At 38.6% G+C, this 18,653-nt stretch overlaps 1 protein-coding gene across 8 annotated transcripts in view; it reads right to left on the bottom strand.

Annotated features, from left to right (window-relative positions):
• The window catches only part of LOC109915467 (CD2-associated protein), a 217,532-nt gene that overhangs the window by 41,853 nt on the left and 157,026 nt on the right, over positions 1 to 18,653 (bottom strand). For 5 of the 8 annotated variants that reach the window (XM_048597334.1, XM_048597337.1, XM_048597335.1 and 2 more), the window contains 4 exons: positions 17,399 to 17,497; positions 15,563 to 15,619; positions 10,420 to 10,456; positions 6,034 to 6,132 (listed from right to left, as the gene is read on the bottom strand). In XM_048597334.1, coding sequence (XP_048453291.1) covers positions 6,034 to 6,132; positions 10,420 to 10,456; positions 15,563 to 15,619; positions 17,399 to 17,497 — 292 coding nt within the window. The remainder of the gene's footprint in view (positions 1 to 6,033; positions 6,133 to 10,419; positions 10,457 to 15,562; positions 15,620 to 17,398; positions 17,498 to 18,653) is intronic. The other 3 variants (XM_048597339.1, XM_048597341.1, XM_048597336.1) reach the window with 2 other exon arrangements.

The raw sequence follows: 18,653 nt of genomic DNA, 5'->3' as shown, positions 1-18,653 counted from the left end.
CCTTCTACTGTGAGGACTGATGCAAAGTATTTATTCAACTCCTCTACCATTTCCTGGTTTCCAATTATTACTTCCCCAGCCTCATTCACTAAAAGAGATATTGTATAAACAGCAACAAGCATGGATTAGTTGGCCAGTGCCCATATATAAAAAACCAAATGGAATAACAAGGTATGCATTCTAAACACACAGAGCAGCCACTTAGAAGTGCTATTTCCGTGATTAGCATCAAACAATTTTTTTTTTGGAGGTGGAGAGGAGGTGAGAGGGGAGAGGGAGAGAGAGAGAGAGAAAGAGAGAGACAGCAAATCATTTAAGACAGAAGCGATTGCAAACATTTCCAGACAGCTTAAGTGAAAAGGCAAAAATGTGCTAAATTAAGTCAATTGTGAGATTGTCTACTTTAGAAACTGAGAAGAGCACAGAAATTTGCAATTCCAAGTACACAAACCATTAAGAGCTAATGAACAAGTACAAAAAGTAATCAAAAAGGTTAATGGAATGATGACCTCAAAATAATGGCAGTTGGAGATCGACTATTAACTACCTTACTTTTGGTTTCCCAAACTCCAATTAGACTACAATGGGCAGACTTGCATCCTAGCAAGCAAAAAGATGACACAGAAGCCATCAGCACCAGTTAGATGAGTGAATGAACAAAGGATATATGCAGGCAGTCAGCATTAGTTCACAAAATCCCTCCAGTGCAAAAAGAGGCTATTTGTCCCATCAAGTCTGCACCAACTCTTTGAGGAGCATCCCATCTAGCCCAGCCCCAGCCCCAGCCCCAACTGCACCCCCTACCCTATCCCTGTAATCTTACATTTTTTTTAAACCATGGCTAACCTACCTAACTTGCACATCCAATGACACTATGGGCAATTTAGCATGGCTAATCGATCCTAACCTGCACATCTTTGGACCGTGGGAGGAAACCACAGTACCTGACAGAAACCCACAGGGAGAATGTGCAAACTCCTCATACTCACTCAAGACTGGAATCAAACCCAGGTCCCAAGTGTAGTCAGGCAGCAAAGCTAACCATTGAGCCACTGTGCTGCCCCAGTTAGAACAGCTAGTGATAGGAGGACTCAAGAGCAGAGTGTTGACAGTCTGGAATTGGTTACTACTCAACGACAGGGAAGAAACTGGCTGTTTGTTGAGTATCTGGTAAGTGGTTAAAATCTGTTCTGTTTTCAAGCACAGGAACAGACGGTAGGATTAATAAAATATGTAAAGATTATTAAAGTAACTGATTTAAATAAAATCAAAGATGGCAGGACAGCTGATCCCTCATGGCTGCAATATCTGGGAGTTCCTGGAAGCCAATATAATCCAGGGCAAACACACTTGCACTCTGTTTGAGCATGAAATCTGCAAGATGAATCAGCTAACTGACTATGAGACCAGGGTACAACAGGCTGCTGAAGTGGTGGTGGGTGGAATGGATCAAAAGTCGTGGTCGTAGAGGATTGTATAGTGAATGAGATACTATTCAGGGCAGCAAAGAGCCCAAGACCAGAGGTTGTTGCTACCTTGATACCAAGGTTCAGAACATCTCCAGCTGGACAGGATTCAGTTGTTATGGTCCACGTAGGTACTAACAGAATTGATAGGACAAGGAATGAGGTTCTGCTTGGACAGAATGATAAGTAGAGAACCAAACTGAGCAGAACCTCAAGGTTAATAAACGCTATGGATTAGTACTTGAGCCACATACCAATTGGCAGAGGGCACATAAGACAAGTGAAATGAATACATGCGTGGAAGAGATGTGGTTTCCAGTTAATGAGGTACTGCATCAGTAGAGGTTAAAAAGTGGAAGTTGTACCTTCAAGACAGTCAATCACCTGAGCCATACAGTGTCTGTCAACCCATATTATTAGGGCTTTAAACTGAAGAATAATGGAGGAATCAAGCTTGGGTAGAGTTACCAGACAAAAAGTTGGAATCAACGCAAGACAGTAATATGGGAAGTGAATGTCAGAGAATGGCAGGAATGGATAGAGAAGAAAAATTGTAAAGAACACTTCAACAGTCAAAACTCAATGTTACTTGTGTAACGAACAGATAACAAAAAATCCAAGGAATAAGATAAGACTCTAACTAAATGCTGCTAATATTTATAACAAAGTAACTGATAGCACACATTGAAAAAAGTAATATGATCTGATAGCCATTACAGAGACTTGGCTGCATGGCAAGGATTGGGTCCTGAATATTGACAGAATATAAAGTCAAAAAGAATAGCAAGCGAGGTAAAGCTGGAGGAGTATCATTGATAGTGAAGGATAGTGTTGGCGCACTAGCTGGAGATAACCTTGGTTCAGATCAGGATTTACACAATCTGTTTGTGTGGAGATGAGGACAGTTAAGGGAAAGAAGTTGTGAGGAGTGGTGGTCTTCATTCCCACTGAGTGACCATAATGTGCTTTGTAGAATATTAAAATAAATATTGGGTGTTTGTGATAAAGAGACTACAAATACCACGGGGGTGTCTTTAATTACATATCATCTGGAAAAAAAATCATAAGGTCAATGGCAGCTTTGATAAGGAGTTCATAGAATCCTTTTCAGATAGTTTCTTTAAGGTGCATCTTCTGGAACCAAACAGAAAGCTATGCTAGTCTCGGTATTGTGAAACATTACCAGATTAATTACTGGCCTCAGAATAAACACACCCCCAGGTAGCAGCAATCTCAGAGAATAATGGGACCTTAAACAGATGGGCCAATGAGCTGAGGAGTGGCAGATATAGTTCAATTTAGATAAATGTGAGGTGTTGTATTTTGGCAAGGTAAATCAGGGCAAGACTTGTACACTTAATGGTAGGGTCCTGGGGACTGTTGCCAAACAAACAGACCTTGGGATGCAGGTTCATAGTTCTTTGAAAGTGGAGCCAAAAGTAGACAGGGTAATGAAGGTAACATTTGGTGTGCTTGCCTTTATTGGGCAATGAATTGAATATACGACTTGGGAGGTCATGTTGCGGCTGTACAGGACATTGGTTAGGCCACTTTTGGAATACTGTGTTCAATTTTGGTTGTCCTTCTATAGGAAAGATGTTGTAAATATTTTCTGAACACTTTCAGGTTTAACAAGGATGATGTTAGGATTGGAGGGTTTGAGCTATAGAGAGAAGCTGCATAGGCTGGGGCTATTTTCCCTAGAGCGTCAGAGGCTGAGAGGTGACCTTATAGAGGTTTATAAAATCATGAGGGGCATGGATAGGGTGACTAGCCAAGATCGTTTTTCCCAGGGTAGAGTCGTCCAAACTAGAGGCCATAGGTTTAAGGTGAGAGGGGAAGGATTTACAGGGGACCCAAAGGGCAACTTTTTCATGCAGAGGGTGGTGCAGGAATGAGCTGCCAGAGGAAATGGTGGAAGTTGGTACAATTACAACATTTAAGAACCATCTGGATGGGTAAATGAATAGGAAGGGTTTAAAGAGAAGAGTCAAATGCTGGCAAATGGGACTAGATTAATTTAGGATAATTTAGAATATCTGGTTGGTATGGAAGAGTTGGACTGAAGGGTTTGTTTCTGTGCTGTATAACTAAATAAAGCCATAGCATTGTCAAAGGATCATAGAAAGCAGGAGAGGCTAACCTCATTAGTCTTAAATTGCAAATTGATAATTTTTTACTTAACAAGTACAGTAAAAATTTTTAAGGGGCAACACGCTTGCATTTGAAACAAAAATGAAAAAGTACATTCATCATGATCTCAAAAGGTCGGTGCAAATTCAAGGGGATAAATGGTCAACACCTGTTCTTAAATACTGGTTTGGAATCCCAAGTGTGGAAGCAGGCCATTCAGCCGATTTCGCTCACACCAACCCTCCAAACAGCATGCTACCCAGACCCACCCCCTACCCTATCTCTGCATTTCCCATCCTAGACACTGTTGGGTAAGCTAAATTGCCCATCCACCTAACCTGCACGTCTTTGGACTGTGGGAGTAAACCGGAGCACCTGGAGGAAACCCATGCCGACACAGGGAGAATGTGCAAACTCCACACAGACAGTCGCCCGAGGCTGGAATCGAATCCAGATCTCTGGTGCTGTGACGCAGCAGTGCTAACCACTGAGCCACCGAACCGTTATTTAAGTTAACTATAGTGAAACTCACAAAAAACAAAGAGAAGTATTCAAATATCATAAAATAGCCTTATTTAATTGTTAGTCAAAGCACAAAAGTGGCCCTCAGCACATGGAATAATTAATTACTAAATATGATTCAAATGTAAAACATAACAAAGAGGCATTATTGTTCTTCATGTTTTAAATATTATGTCCTAATTTAGAAAATAAAAATGGAACATAGCTCAGTTTCTCAAAAACATTCAAAGTTGACATTCAGACTCTGACCTATTTCTTTAAAAAAACCCTTCATGATTGTGTACTGCCAAACCACTTCCTGGCAGAATGCACAATTATGACAGCAACATTACTTCCTTGCCTTCTGTAGGTTTACCACAGCCTTTTCTTTCTGCATGATTTTCATTGTCACACATTATTTTGGACAAATCAGAGTTGACCAAAGTAAAATGCGCAACCAGGGCTTGCAGAAAATTTCATTGACTGTAGTTTCACCAGTCATGTTTAAGTCTACATTGTTCAGGATGCAAACATATTTCAAGTACATATTATTTCCTGAGCCATAAGCTCCATTGCTGTACAATTATGAAATGTATATGTTGCCATACAGAAACAAGAGCAATCATTCATTTCTCAAAAAATAATTTCAATAAATTAAGAAATGTGTGTCAATTTCCATCCCCACCACCACACCAAGTTATTAAGGTTCTGAAATTAATGAGAATATTGAATCCAATGTTGTGGCACCCTCTTGAAAGAAGAGATGTTATCAAGCTGAGAAAAAGACAAAATGCTCAGGTTAAATTTGTCTAGTAATTTATGCAAAATAATGTGAGAACACTGAGAAACTTAGGGGAGATTTAAATTATTTAAATGAGATGGACTGCATAATCTTTCCCAGATGTATTGCTTCTTTGTTCTCCAGAACTAAATCTTAATTAAAGACAAGTTTTGTCTGAGTGCAAATTAGTTTCGATTTAGTCCATACGATGGGAATGCTTACTTAATACACAACAGCAACTTCAATTTCAATTTCCTTTCAAATCAGATAAAACGGAATGCTTTTTTTGGGGAGGTAGGCCTGGGAAAAGAATAAATTTATGTCTTCATGTAAGCATGTGCATAAAAATGTCTGTGGAGAAAATAATGCATGATTAGATCATGGCAAACAAGATCCGTTCACAGCAGCAGCTGCCTTTTTTAAACGCAAAAGGAACTGATGCACACTCTGTACAGCATTCAAGACAATCTTAACGCAGCACATTTTGATCTTCTCAAAGAAATTACAACAAAATCTTTGAGGTGAATATAACAGATTAAAATTTATTTCACAAACTAAAATACTATTGCTCTATTGGAAAGGCCCAATACAATGGATGGATGGCACAATGGTTAGCACTGCTGCCTCACAGCATCAGGACGTAGTTTCAATTACAGCACTGGGTGACTGTCTGTGTCGAGTTGCACTTTCTGCCCACGTCTGCACTGGTTTCCGCCAGGTGCTCCAGTTCCCTCCTACAGTCCAGAAGCAGGTTAGGTGGACTGGCATGTCAAATTCTCCAGAGTGTCCAGGAATGTGTAGGGTAGGTGGATTAGCTATAGTGATTACAGGATAGGATGGGGGGGTTGTGTTTGAATGGGATGCTCTTCAGAGGATTGGTTCAGACTTGTTGGACTGAATGGCCTCTTTATGCACTGTAGGGATTCTATGATTACAGCAATTCTAGTTCAAAACTTTTATACTCTATTCAGAATATCAAGGAAGGGTACATTGGTTGCTTAAATAAAAACTATGCTCTAAAAATACAGTTATAGCAGGGAATTTCACTTGCTTATTCTTAATTACACTACAGTTTAGATAAATGCTATTAAATATTCAATTTGAATTTAAAAGTGTGCACAATTTTTTAAGTAATAGGAAGGCTAATGTTACCTTTTTCTTCATTCCTTGAAGAAATAGAGTCAGTTTTGTCTGGAAGGACTTTTTTAAGTTCAAGCTTCTTCTCAGCAGGTGGTGGTTCAGGTTTGGAGGCTGAAAGATGCAACATTTCATCGAAAGTTGTTTACAGCCCCCCCTTCCCCTTCATCAGGCTTCAAAAGTAGCTTCCATCAGTAATTAACAGCTATTTAATTAGTTGTTTTCTTTTCAAAAAGAAAGAGCATTATGATCTGTAAGCAGTTACTTCCTGTGTTTTATCTACATACATAAGTTGGCCAATGGGAAAGAAGGGGCAGGATTTGTAAAGAAGGAATTGAAGTGAGTTATGAACAAGAACTATTTATTTCACTGTGAAGTTCAAACAGTAAATCCAAAAAATTCCATGAACTACAAAATCTGTAATAATAGGCAAACTGCATCTACACTAAACTGATCCTCGTACTCAGCATCAAGAAGTAGTTCATCTTTCCAATCGCTACGCACATAATTTGTTCATATATTTTTGATTTGATTTGAAGATTTTTTTTGGATTAAGATGACCTTTTTGAAGTTCATTCAAATGTTTAATTCAAGCCGATGTAAGACTTCCTATGTTACTGTTCAGTCTTTTTTTTTTTAAAAGTAAATTGGAAACAGTATCTAAAAAGAGAAACCAGCTTGCAGGGTGAAATTTATCCTTGTATAAAAGCCAGGAATCAAAATTGATAATCTTAGTTACCTTTGTAAATGAAAATTTCTTTAATGCTCGCATTTCAAAACACAAATGAAGTAGGTAATTTGTTAGACAGCTGACATTGCTTTCCACATGTAAACCTCCAGGTGTGGGCTCATTATATCAACATTGTCAAATTATGAATCACACTTTAATAGATGGGTGATGAGAACAGTTTAGGAATAAATGCCTGACTTTTATTTTCAATGTCCAAATTATACAACTGTATTGTGCAATTTAGCCATAAGTTTAAATTATAGATAAGATACTGCACTAAGATATATTGAATATACTGAAGTTTCTTTTCAATAGAACGTTTTGGCATTATGAACTAAATATATACTTCCTTTGACTTAAACAAACCATGTGCACAGCTGGTAATCCTATAAGCCTGGTTATTGGAGTGGGCTCAAATCTTCAAGCTCTCCAACTACAGTAGGGTAGGAAGAGGAAAACACTGGTAGCGTCACATAACCACTCTGACAAACCACATCACAGTTGGTCAAGACCATTACCTGTACTGTCTTATTCTCCTTATCAAAAGAACCATGGTGAAGAAAGCAACAGAAGAAAGTGCACCCACTCATTATAGGGGACAAATGAAAGAAAATAACACTGTTTTTCTATTTCGTTTTCAAAATTAAATCCCAGGTTCGAAGCGCAGTATATTGATCCATAAAGAGTGCTGCATTTAGCCTTGGTGGTCAAACAGAGGATAGCAGAAGAATTACTACATATCTATTTAGCCAAAAAAAGAGAAATATTATTGTAACCAGTCTTCAAAATCATCTCTCACATTTCAAAACAGTAGGATCAAATACAGTGGGCTGTACTAGAAGTCATGTCCCAACCACTGGGATCAAGCATCTTCAATACAGGACTCACGTAACAAAAATGATGCAGAATCATGTAACCTCCTGCATGACAAAAAAAAAAAAGCAGCTTTCACCACCTGGCAGATTAATCCAAAGTTGGCCATCAAGAAGGCAACATCACCACAGCTCAAGACGGATTCCCAAAAGGTAAAGCAAAAAGATCACAGGCAAGATTGGAATTACAATCATTGATTGACCAGATCTTGATCGATATGAAACTTCTTCTTTTGGGCAATGTTCGAGGATGGTTAAATATTTTGTGTGAAGAACTGGACAGATCATAGTGGCTCGCAAATCTAGTGCAGAGTGAACAATCATCTTCTGCATGATATAGGTCATGTCTGTCTATGGTGCTGAGTTTAGTTTTGGGAAAAAGGCAAAGATAAAGATTAAAGATTAAAGATCAGAAGAGGAAGCCAGAGAAAACCAACTATGTGGCCATCATCGCAACAAGTGAAGCATTTTAGAATTTCACCTGGGCCATCTAAAGAACCAAGGCCAAATGGATAAGAATCCTTGAGTTACAGGAGGGGGTCTCACTTCCTAAGAATAATAATGCCATTTGTTGACCCTAGAAAACAAAAATTTCCAACAATTGAGAATCCACAGATACATTTGTTACTCTCAAGGCTATTATCTGGTAATCTTTGGTTAAATCCATGGATGAACCATCATAAATAGTCAAGCTGCAACAAGAAACCAAGTGGATGAACAACAATGAGGCCTGTAGCTGAAAACAATCAGTGCCGAGATCTTCAAAAACTGGTGAGCCTTCTTCATATCAAGATGCTATGCATTCATTCCGCAGATTTGGGAAAAGAAATAACTCCCTTTACTCTTTTCGACTTTAGAAATGAGGCAAATTGTATCTTCAAGAAAGATAAATCAAGCTATGAAAATGATGGAGGTATTTCTGTTATCTGTAACAGGAAAATTCCTGGCGCATGTTCTCCTGAATCAAGTTTCCAGCACTGAGGATATTCTGCCAGAGACCAAGTGTGGCTTGAGATCTTCCAGAGGGGAACCGCGACTATGGTCTTTGTTGCTAGAACAATTCAAGAAAAATAACACCACCACCACCATGAACTCTGCACTGCATTCAAAAACCTGAACGATTCATTTGAGTCAATAAGTCACAAGGTTCTGTGGACAGTTCTCTAAATAATTAGGTATTGAAAATACTTCACCACAACCCTGCAACTGCTTCATGAAATACAATTGCAACTGTCAAGTGAGTGAACTGAAAGGGATGCATTTAAACTCCAAGATAACAAGGTGTAGAGCTGGATGAACACAGCAGGCCAAGCAGCATCAGAGGAGCAGGAAAGCTGAAGTTTCGGGCCTAGACCCTTCTTCAGAAAATGAAGAACTCCAGACTGGTGTCAGGAAAGCTATGCACTATTTCCTGTACCATTTACAATCTGGTTGACGATGATGGAAAACTCTAACCTCAGTTGCCTTTGACCCAAAACTAAAATCACCACCATAGACATACAAGTTCCACATCATGCAGAAGATCACTGTTCAATCTGCACAAGCCACAACTGATCTCTTCAACTCCTCACAAAGAAATTCAGCCCTTCCTCAAATATTATCAAAAAATAAGCTTCATGTCAACTAAGATCTGGTCAGTCAATGATTCCAATTCCGATGTATATTGAAACAGAGACTTTGGAATACATTGAGCATCTCCAATACATTTGCAGGCACCTCTCTCAAAAACCCACCATTAATGACTTCATCCAACATGAGATCAGCTGCACCAGCTCAGAGGTCCCAGTGTACAGAGCTGTTGTAAGGCTATTGTGATGCAGTGGTAGTGTCCCTAACTCTGGTCAGAAGGTCTGGTTCAAATCTCATCTGCCCAAAAATATGTCATAACATGCTTGAACAGGTTAATTAAAAACGTCCACATAGCCTTGCTGTTACCACTGTCCTGCACTGTAGCTCACTTTTGTCCCTGATAGAGTAAAATTCCCACAATGCCTTTGCCATATGATCCGGGTACAATGACAGGATCACTTAACAAGTGCTAGCTTGCTTCTTGAAGCCAGCTTTACAGCCATTCCGGCAAAATTCCTGCAAAACCAACTATCATGGACTAGGTATTGTTTCCAGTTGGCTGAAAAGTTGCCCTCTAATCAGATTCTGTTCTCTCAACTCTCAAATGGTCTATGTTCCAGTGAGTGGCAAAGACAACACTTAAAAGATGCCTTGAAAGTCTCCTTGAAGTGTGGTGAATGACTGGGAGGAGCATTACTACTAAAGTCAAAATGATGGCAATTTGAACATCAAGCCAAATCTTGTCTACTGGATTTCTTCAATGCAATGTGCTCATTGTCTTAACAAAGCTCTAATAAAGACTGTTAATTGAAAATATAAGGGTATCAGCCAAGATTGGATTAATAGCAGCCTTCACCTCAGAGGGAAAATGGGTTTTCCATGAGAAAAGTAGGGGTGGGGGTTCCCAAGTTTCAATCAGTATCAACCTATGCTATCATAGATGATCTGAATATTTATTCATCGTTGCTTGAAAGACATGGTTGTGGCTGCCCTGTTTCCAACTGGACAGCAACAAGAATTTCATTGGCCGACAGCTTGGCTGAGAAAAATGTTTGCTTCTTAAATCCTATTGAAGCAGAAATTGCTCTTTTGTTCCTTTTGGCAATCCACCCCCTCCCATTTGCTAATTAATCTAAGACGGAATCAAGTTAACATGCACAATGTGAAAAACACACTATCATACACTGTTACAACAGTGCAATATTTCAATGGACGATGAATAAAGCTTACCTTGGACTTTTGTTGATGGCAGTGGCTTTTTTGGTTTCTATGAACAGAAAAAAGAAATCCAGAGTTTGAATGTTGACAACAGTAATTTTTTCACCGCTGAGAATACGCTGTTCAAATATGCCAAATATTATGCTATCACTTCACCTCTTTGAATTTAGTGGCTATTAGTCTAAATTTGCAAAATACTGCCCATCAGACTTTCACAAAAAAGGTTTTTTTTAGAAAATCATATCTGCTCAGTTTACTATTGGGTTGCAAAAGTAAAAATCTGACACATTCACAAAAGGCTTTAAAAAAGCCTGTTGAAGGCAAAAGACAACTCCAAATGTTTCAATGGGTTTTATTCATCGTGTTAAGTAAATTATAAGACTCTTTTCTCATTGATCACCAATAAATATCAAGGTGTCACGAAACCTTGAACAGCAATGAAGGCTTCCGAATAATGAATAAAACTAAAATAACTACTCTGAACCATTAATTTTGGAATGTAAATTCACTATCTATCTGGCTAATCTAAAGGTATGCAATTCCAGAGTGTAGGAAGACTTTTCCCATATTGTGGTGGTAAAAGTCAAGATAAAACATAGGGTTTGCCAGTACTTTTAGTGCTCGACTTGAAAAGACTTACTTAGCAGGGTGCACAAGAGTCAACAGGCATGTAGAACAATGAATGGATAGATGGCTAGAAAACAAAAGGAATTTGGAAGATTCTGAAAAGAGGAAGTAGAACTCTGGAAAAGTAGTCTACAATTGCTGTTATTTACAATATATAAATTTTTTTGGACTCTACAATTTGCGGTATGAATAGGAAAATATGAAGATGGTAGCAAATTGTGGTGTTTAAATGATAATTGAAAAAGTAACAGCAGGACATTTAAAAAATTTATGGCTTTTGTCCACAGGATTTTCTGAGATAATTCTTTGGGACTGTCAGGACACATTGCTCTCTTCCTTCTCCAGATACTTATAAGAGGCACAGGGCAACTGGTTCATACTGATAATGTCTGACTTGTTGGTTAGAAACCACAGCTTACAACAACTGAAGAGAGGAAATAAACTAACTGACTTTCTTCAGGCTTGAGCTACATTCTTATTCCAGAAAAGAGGACAGCTGCTTCAGAACCATTCACCACTGCTCAGGTACTGAAGCAGTCCATGTTCAATTCCTGCAAGACCTGGATAATATTCAGGCTTGAAGCAAGTTCTGTTTTTGTTTCTGATTTACAGCATCCGCAGTTCATTCGGTTTTTAATATTCAGGCTTGGATTGACAAATAGCAAGCAACATTCAAACCAACAAAAAGCAAGCAAAGACCATTTCCACCAACAGACAATCTAACCATTGTTCTACGACATTCAATGGCATTATTATTGCTGAATTCCCTCACCAAGCAACATCCTGGGAGGTTATCACTGACCGGTAACTGAACTGGACTAGCCATGTAAATACAGAGGCTACCAGAGCAGGTCAGAGGCTAGGAATTCTGCAGCAAGGAACTCACTTCTGACTTCCCAAAACTTACCAACGACTAGAAGGCACAGGAGTGTGTGACAGAATATTCCCCACTTGCCTGCATAAGTGCAACTCCAACACCACACGATTAACACCATTTAGGGAAAAGTAGCCTACTTGATTAGCACCACATCACCTTTAACAGTACTTTCCTCCACCACTGATGCACAGCAGAAACATGCGCCATCTACAAGGTGCACTGTAGAAACTGAGTCACACTGCATCTGCCAAAGCCATGGGTTCACCACCATCTGCAAGTTTTCCTCCAAACCACTCACCATCCTGACTTGAAAATATATTGCTGTTCCCTCAATGGTGCTGGGTCAAAATCCTGGAAGTTCCTCCCTAACGGCATTGTGAGTCTGCTGACAGTATATGGACTGCAGCAGTTTAAGACAACAGCTCACTACCACTACTTCAGGACAACTAGGAACAGAGCAATAAATGCTGGTCAGCCAGTGAAGGTGAAGGGCACATTAAAATAACAATTTGGGTAAACCTGTTGGACATGAACCTGTAAGTTTTCCAACATATATATATGGCAGCTGAGAAACGTAGGAGAGTTCCTGACCAGCCAAATAAAAAAAGTTGGAGCCTCTACCATCACAATCCATATCTCCAGGGCTACAACACGCAGGTAAAAAAGTACATTGCCACCTGAACACTTCAGAGATCTTTAATTTTGAGTTGCCCTGCCTTTGGGCAGAAAACTGAAGTAGTAAAGAGCTCTGGAATTGGAAGTAGATCCAAGAAGGTTCACTAGGCTGATTATTGTGTGAATGAGTTGTCCAGTGAGGAAAGGTCAAGCAGGCTGGAGAGTATGAAAGAATGAGAGATGATCTGAATGGAACATGTAACTATGTAGCAGGGTTTTACAGGATAGATATTGAGAGATGTTCCCCTTTGTGGATGAATTGTGGGGGCACAGTTTCAAAGCAAAGGGTCTCCAGTTTAAAATGAATAGGAGGACAAATTTATTCTGAGGCATGTTAATATTTGGAGCTACCCTCCGAGGGCAGGGAAAAATTGGGTCATTGAGTCAAGGGCTAAATTATCTTCTCCCGCTCTTACTACTTAATTCATTTTAACCTCCCTTCTCACGCATTCAATTCCCCTTGCAATTAATCATAACGTTCCATTAATTATACTGATTCCTTTCTGTACCTGCACACTAAACTTCTAGGTTTCATCCAGTAGTACAGCAGATCTCTCTGCATTTCGGAGCTTTGTGACCTCTCACCATTTAGATAATACACTTTAAGCCAAAATGGAAAATTTCCCACTTTCCCAAATTATACTTAATTTGTCAGATCCAAGTCTACTCACGGCCTATCTCTAGCCCTTTTGGCCTCTTCACAACTCACTTTCCTTCCCATCTTTGTGTCATCAGCTTCGTAACTATCATACCTCCAGTCTCTTCATCCAAATCATTTATATAAATTGAAGATTTGAGACCCCAGCACTCAGCCCTGTGGCTCACCACTTGTGATGTCCTGTTAGCCTGAAAAAGACCCACTTATTTCTACACTCCGTTTCCTGTCAGCCAGCCAATCTTCTACCCATGCCTATGTTACTTCCTACACCATGAGCTCTTATTTTCTCCAATAACCTTTGGCAAAGTACTTATTGAATGTCTTCTGAGAATGTGCTTCCAAATCTACCCTGGCTACAACTCTGTGCTCTCTTGTATCAAAAATCTAATCAGCTCAAGCTTAAATAAGTTCAGTCATCACTGATTTCCAGAGAATAGAATTCCATCTACAAATGACACACGGGGGCAGAATTCTCATCTGTTTCGAAACAAAAGAGACCTTGTATTCTTAAACTGTATTCTCTTGTCCTAGTCTCTCCACCCACCACCCCCAAGATTGAGTGGTTATATTAACCACAGCATCAAGTTGAATTATGAGGGATACAAAGTGTAAATAACTGAGATCCATTTCCAGAGGAGGAGAATGAAAAAAACTGGGAGGTAACAATGAAAAAAATATTATTATTTATCTATTTTCTGCCACTCTGATGGTGAATGTTGATACAGAGCCAAAAGATTAAGATTATAAAGATTGCCTCAGATGGAGAAGAACCACAAAACCAATTGGTGTTAGCTTTCCCAAATACCCATCTAATCATCTTTATGCAAATAGATATTTGATCAAAACTCTTTTGCTCTGTGGAGCATTTCTGTGCAATAAAAGTCTACATTTGCCCATATAATAACGGCACATTCTCAAAGTTATGCATTGGTGTAAATCATACCAGTGAAAGCACTTTCACTCATTATCCAGTTGTCAATGATTAAATTTATCCATGACAACTCTGAACTTCATGTTCCTGCTACTCACAACACTGAACTTAATCACAGCCCACTTCTGTGCAACAGATATCCAACTCAAAGCAAATTGCAAACCTTTAGTAGTTACCATACTATTGTGTCTATAGTGGAAAATAAACATCCTGACAATGGTGATTCTGAAAAATAAATCTCATCTTTTTAACTGGATAAGTAGCTACTGGTAGATATAGATTTCTGATGATACAGGTGGCTCGGTCTTGTGGTAACAAAGAGAAACTTCAAGACGACCAGGAGTAAGACAGGGGCATGTTTTGTTTACATAAGTTTTTCTTTATCCTTAGCCAAAAATGTTCACTTATCATGCAATGTATCACTTTGCTAATTGAAGAACCCGAAATAGTCTTCCACACAAACTCTTTGCTTGAAACTTACAATCATAAATATCAGATAATTTTGTTTTTTAAAAAAGCACCATTTGATTTAATGTATTTCATTTATACTTTTTGCTTGGTTTCTCCTCAATTTGCAATTGTGTGGGTCAGAACCAAATATTCCTTCTAAGTTGCATGACTGACAAGCAGCTCAATAGCTCTTGAACAGGCCATGCACATGCCAGCCCCACTAAATTACTATATGCATATTTGTGTTGTATAATTGTAAAGATATAAAAAGGAGCTGCACACTGAAACAAGATCACTCAAGTATTCCAATGAAAACAATTAGGGAACAGAATAATTTCTTTAAAATCATTACATTTCTGAATGCAAATCAAGAACAGTGCGCAATTTTTCATGATCAGTAGAAGAAACCTCCAGATAATACTCGATCGCTCGATGCAAATTGCCCCGTACTACAGTAAAATTCGACATAGATCTTCTTCCCTTTCTTTTGGAGGAAAGGAAATCAAATAACACCAACCCCCAAACTCTGCACATCACACTGTCTCCTGAGATCAGGATACAAAATACTTAGAAAAGATTCTATAGGTGTGAGGCTGGAAAAGCACAACAGGTCAGACAACATCTAAACAGCAAGTAAGTCAACCCTTCATCCCTGAAACATTGACTTACCTGCTCCTCAGATGTTGTCTGACCTGCTGTATTTTTCTAGCCTCACACCCATAAACTCTGGCTTCCAGCATCAGCAGTCCTTATTGTCTCCATTTCCAAAAGATTATTCATTTTAGAATAAAGTTGCTGTGTCTTTTTAACATTTTGATGTGTAACTGCATGCAGTTCATTTGGAACACCCTTGGGTAACATACTACAGGCTATTATACTAAAGTCATATAGAAACATTCAACAATTGAGCAATTGTTTGTTCCCTCAGGTAACTTACATCATCAAGCTCTGGTTTTGGAGGTAATTTTACTGAAGGTTTGGGAGCAGCAATAACCTGTATAAAAAGAGTCTCAAGTTTTTATTTCAGTATTAATTGTGAAATAATACTGTGCAGGAAATTGGTGTAATAATTCTTTTTCCAAAAAGAACAAGTTGAAAAAAAACGGTAAAATTATCAATCTACAGCTATCCTTGCAAATAAAGGAAGTCAGAAATAAGCTTTGTTTATTTAACTTTCATAGCAAATGTAAAACACCCAAATTAGATGATGATTTATTTCCTTTAGGATCAAACAAGTGACTACCGTAACACACAAAATAGCCAGAAAATTATTGGAAGCAACTACTATCATGATTCTGCCAGTTGCTATTACAGGTCCTAAAATGAAATCTGGCTTGATAGGTCATATTTTGTTTTGTTTTTACTTAAGGTGGTGACCTTTCTGAAACAGCGTTGCAGATTTGTTTTTTTTAAACCAATTAAACAGAAATTTATTACTCAAAAGAAATGAAGATAAACCAGAATAAACCAAACCATTGATGCAGAACATGATTTCAAAACACCAGATAAAATACAATCCCTTCTCCTCCAAGACCAGAGAGAGGTTGCTTCTCTATCACATCAAAAGATTTAACCAAACTCTATCTTTCGATTCCTGGCCTTAAGTTTGACAGCTTCTACCTTGATGAATCACACAAGTAAGCTTAGACCTTTTCAACATCCAAATAATTCCTTCAGAATTCTAACCCAACATTTCTGGTTTGGAACTTTCCAAGCTGAATCCTTACACTAAGAGAATCTATTTCTTAACAGTTCTAAATTTTCTCTTCTCTTCAGGAGAAACTGTTTCATACATCTAACTTCCAACAGGAACCCTGCCATCACAAAAACAAAGCTTTCACAGCTATGGGTTTTTATCCCATTCACTAAAAAATCCTCCAAACAGAAAGCAAGCTAATGTTCCTAGGAGTTGACTCTGTCCACTCCTAAAATTCTCCGATGCAATTAAACTCCAAATGCCTACCCCAAGGGCTCTTCCTTTCATAACGTATTCACAAAAATCATGGCTCCAAAAGCATAAGTTGGTCATTAAACCACGAAAGCACTTAAAATGCAAACTCTGAAATTAAAAAAAAGTACATACAAATCACAACCTTGAGTTACACTATTTTTCCTCCAGTACCTTTGTTCCACCATTTACTCCAAACCCTCAGGTGACCATGTTTGCTAACCACTTGCTTGAAGAACTACAAATTGTATTTATTTCTGTTTTCTAATTAAAAGCTCAGCACTCAAAAGAAAATTCCTGCTTCAGCACTATCCAGGGAAACTTAGCACGTGCAACAAATATTAACAGAAGAGTCTCTAGAATCTATGTAGTATCTAACCTGTGTTCCTGTCTACTTTACCCTTGTTTTCTCCTCCCTGCTCCAATCACTCCCTTACACAATACTGGTGTTCCCTTAGTTTACCTTTCCCTGACTTTATATGGTTCAAAGTTCTCAACACAGTTTACTATTTGTCTTTCAAATTACCACTCTGGTTCACAATTCTTCCTCCTGATACCACCATTAAAAAAAAAGCGCACACTATATGGGAAAGGTCTTTGTCATTTGCTCTGGAGCTCTAATGAATTATAGCTCAGAATGTCACTAGGGTTAGAAAACGGATTGTACAACATGAATAAAAAATGTCAAAGTAGTTAAATGAATCAAAATATTCTAGGAGATGCCATGACAAAAAAGCCTAACAGTAAACTAAGCTCCTTTTTAATGCCATACAACAATGTGAGGACAGAAGGCTCTGCCTGAACTTCTCACATCAGTGTACCTACCTCTCTTTCAGTTTCTGCAATTACAACCACAAAATTGTCAGGGAAGACCCCTTGCTTGCCATTTAGTTCTCCTTTCCACCATCCCTTATCCCCTGTATCCTAGAAACGTAAAAATCAGACAACCTTCAATGCGCAAAACAAATTTGACAAGTTGCATTGTTATTAAACTTTTATTAAAAATAAAAGCTCCTGTTACTAGGTATTAATCTTTGAGATCAGTTAACAGAAACCAAATCTAAAAGCAATTAAAAAGGCTTTTAATGTCCATTTTCAATAACTCACCAGGCTTATGTATGTTAATTTTTAAAAATGTGTTATTTTCTACATTATCCATCATGGAAGCCAAATGGATATTCCCCATAAAAAGTTAGAAGTAAAGAAATACAGTCTCCAAAATGAATTATTTTGATATAGGCGATTAGTTGACAAGCAGTACAGAAGGTGAAGTGGAGCCCAGGTTGTTTAATGTGGAAAGTGCAGGATATTCACTACTGTCAACAATACCAGAGCAAATATGTTGATGGGGGATAGACTGTTAGTTTGCAAGTTCCAAGGAGATGTTCCATTTGTCAGGTTTTGTAAATAGTTATATTTTCATCTAATTGACTTAATTACAAAGGAGAATGGAGTTGCAGGTTGAGAGAATAGCTGCAGTACAAAGAATGGGAGCGTCTTCCTGCTGTTGTACAAGATGCTGGTGAGACTAAAACTGGAGTAGCATGAGAAGTTTTGGTCTCCTTATTTAAGCAAAAACATTATTTCACGGAGATAGTCAGAACATTCACTAGGGTGATCCCTGGTATGGAGTGCAAAGGCTAAATAGGTTGGGAGTTTAGAAGAGGAGGCTTGACAGGGTAAACGCTGAGAGGATGGTTCCCTCATGGGAGAGTCTAAGATTAGATGGCATAGTCTCAGAATTAAGGGGTGCTAATTTAAGACTGAGAATGGGAGGAATTTCTTCTGAGGGTTCAATGTCTTTGGAACTTCTTTCCATAGAGAGCAACAGGGTCAGAGTCCTTGTGTATATATAAGGCTGAGACAGATAGATTCCTGATCAGATGGGGGAAATCAAGAATTATGGGGACAACAGAGGAAAACGAGGAGCAATCAGCCATGGGTAGTAGGAACTGCAGATGCTGGAGAATCCGAGACAACAAGGTGCAGGGCTGGATGAACACAGCAGGCCAAGCAGCATCATAGGAGCAGAGAGGCTGACGTTTCGGGCCTAGACCCTTCAAGGGTCTAGGCCCGAAAC

This window comes from Rhincodon typus, chromosome 5 (genome assembly GCF_021869965.1).
Source record: "Rhincodon typus isolate 14 chromosome 5, sRhiTyp1.1, whole genome shotgun sequence".
Lineage (NCBI taxonomy): Eukaryota > Metazoa > Chordata > Chondrichthyes > Orectolobiformes > Rhincodontidae > Rhincodon > Rhincodon typus.
Note: the sequence above shows the minus strand (reverse complement) of the source record. Positions and strands in the feature narration are given on the sequence as shown.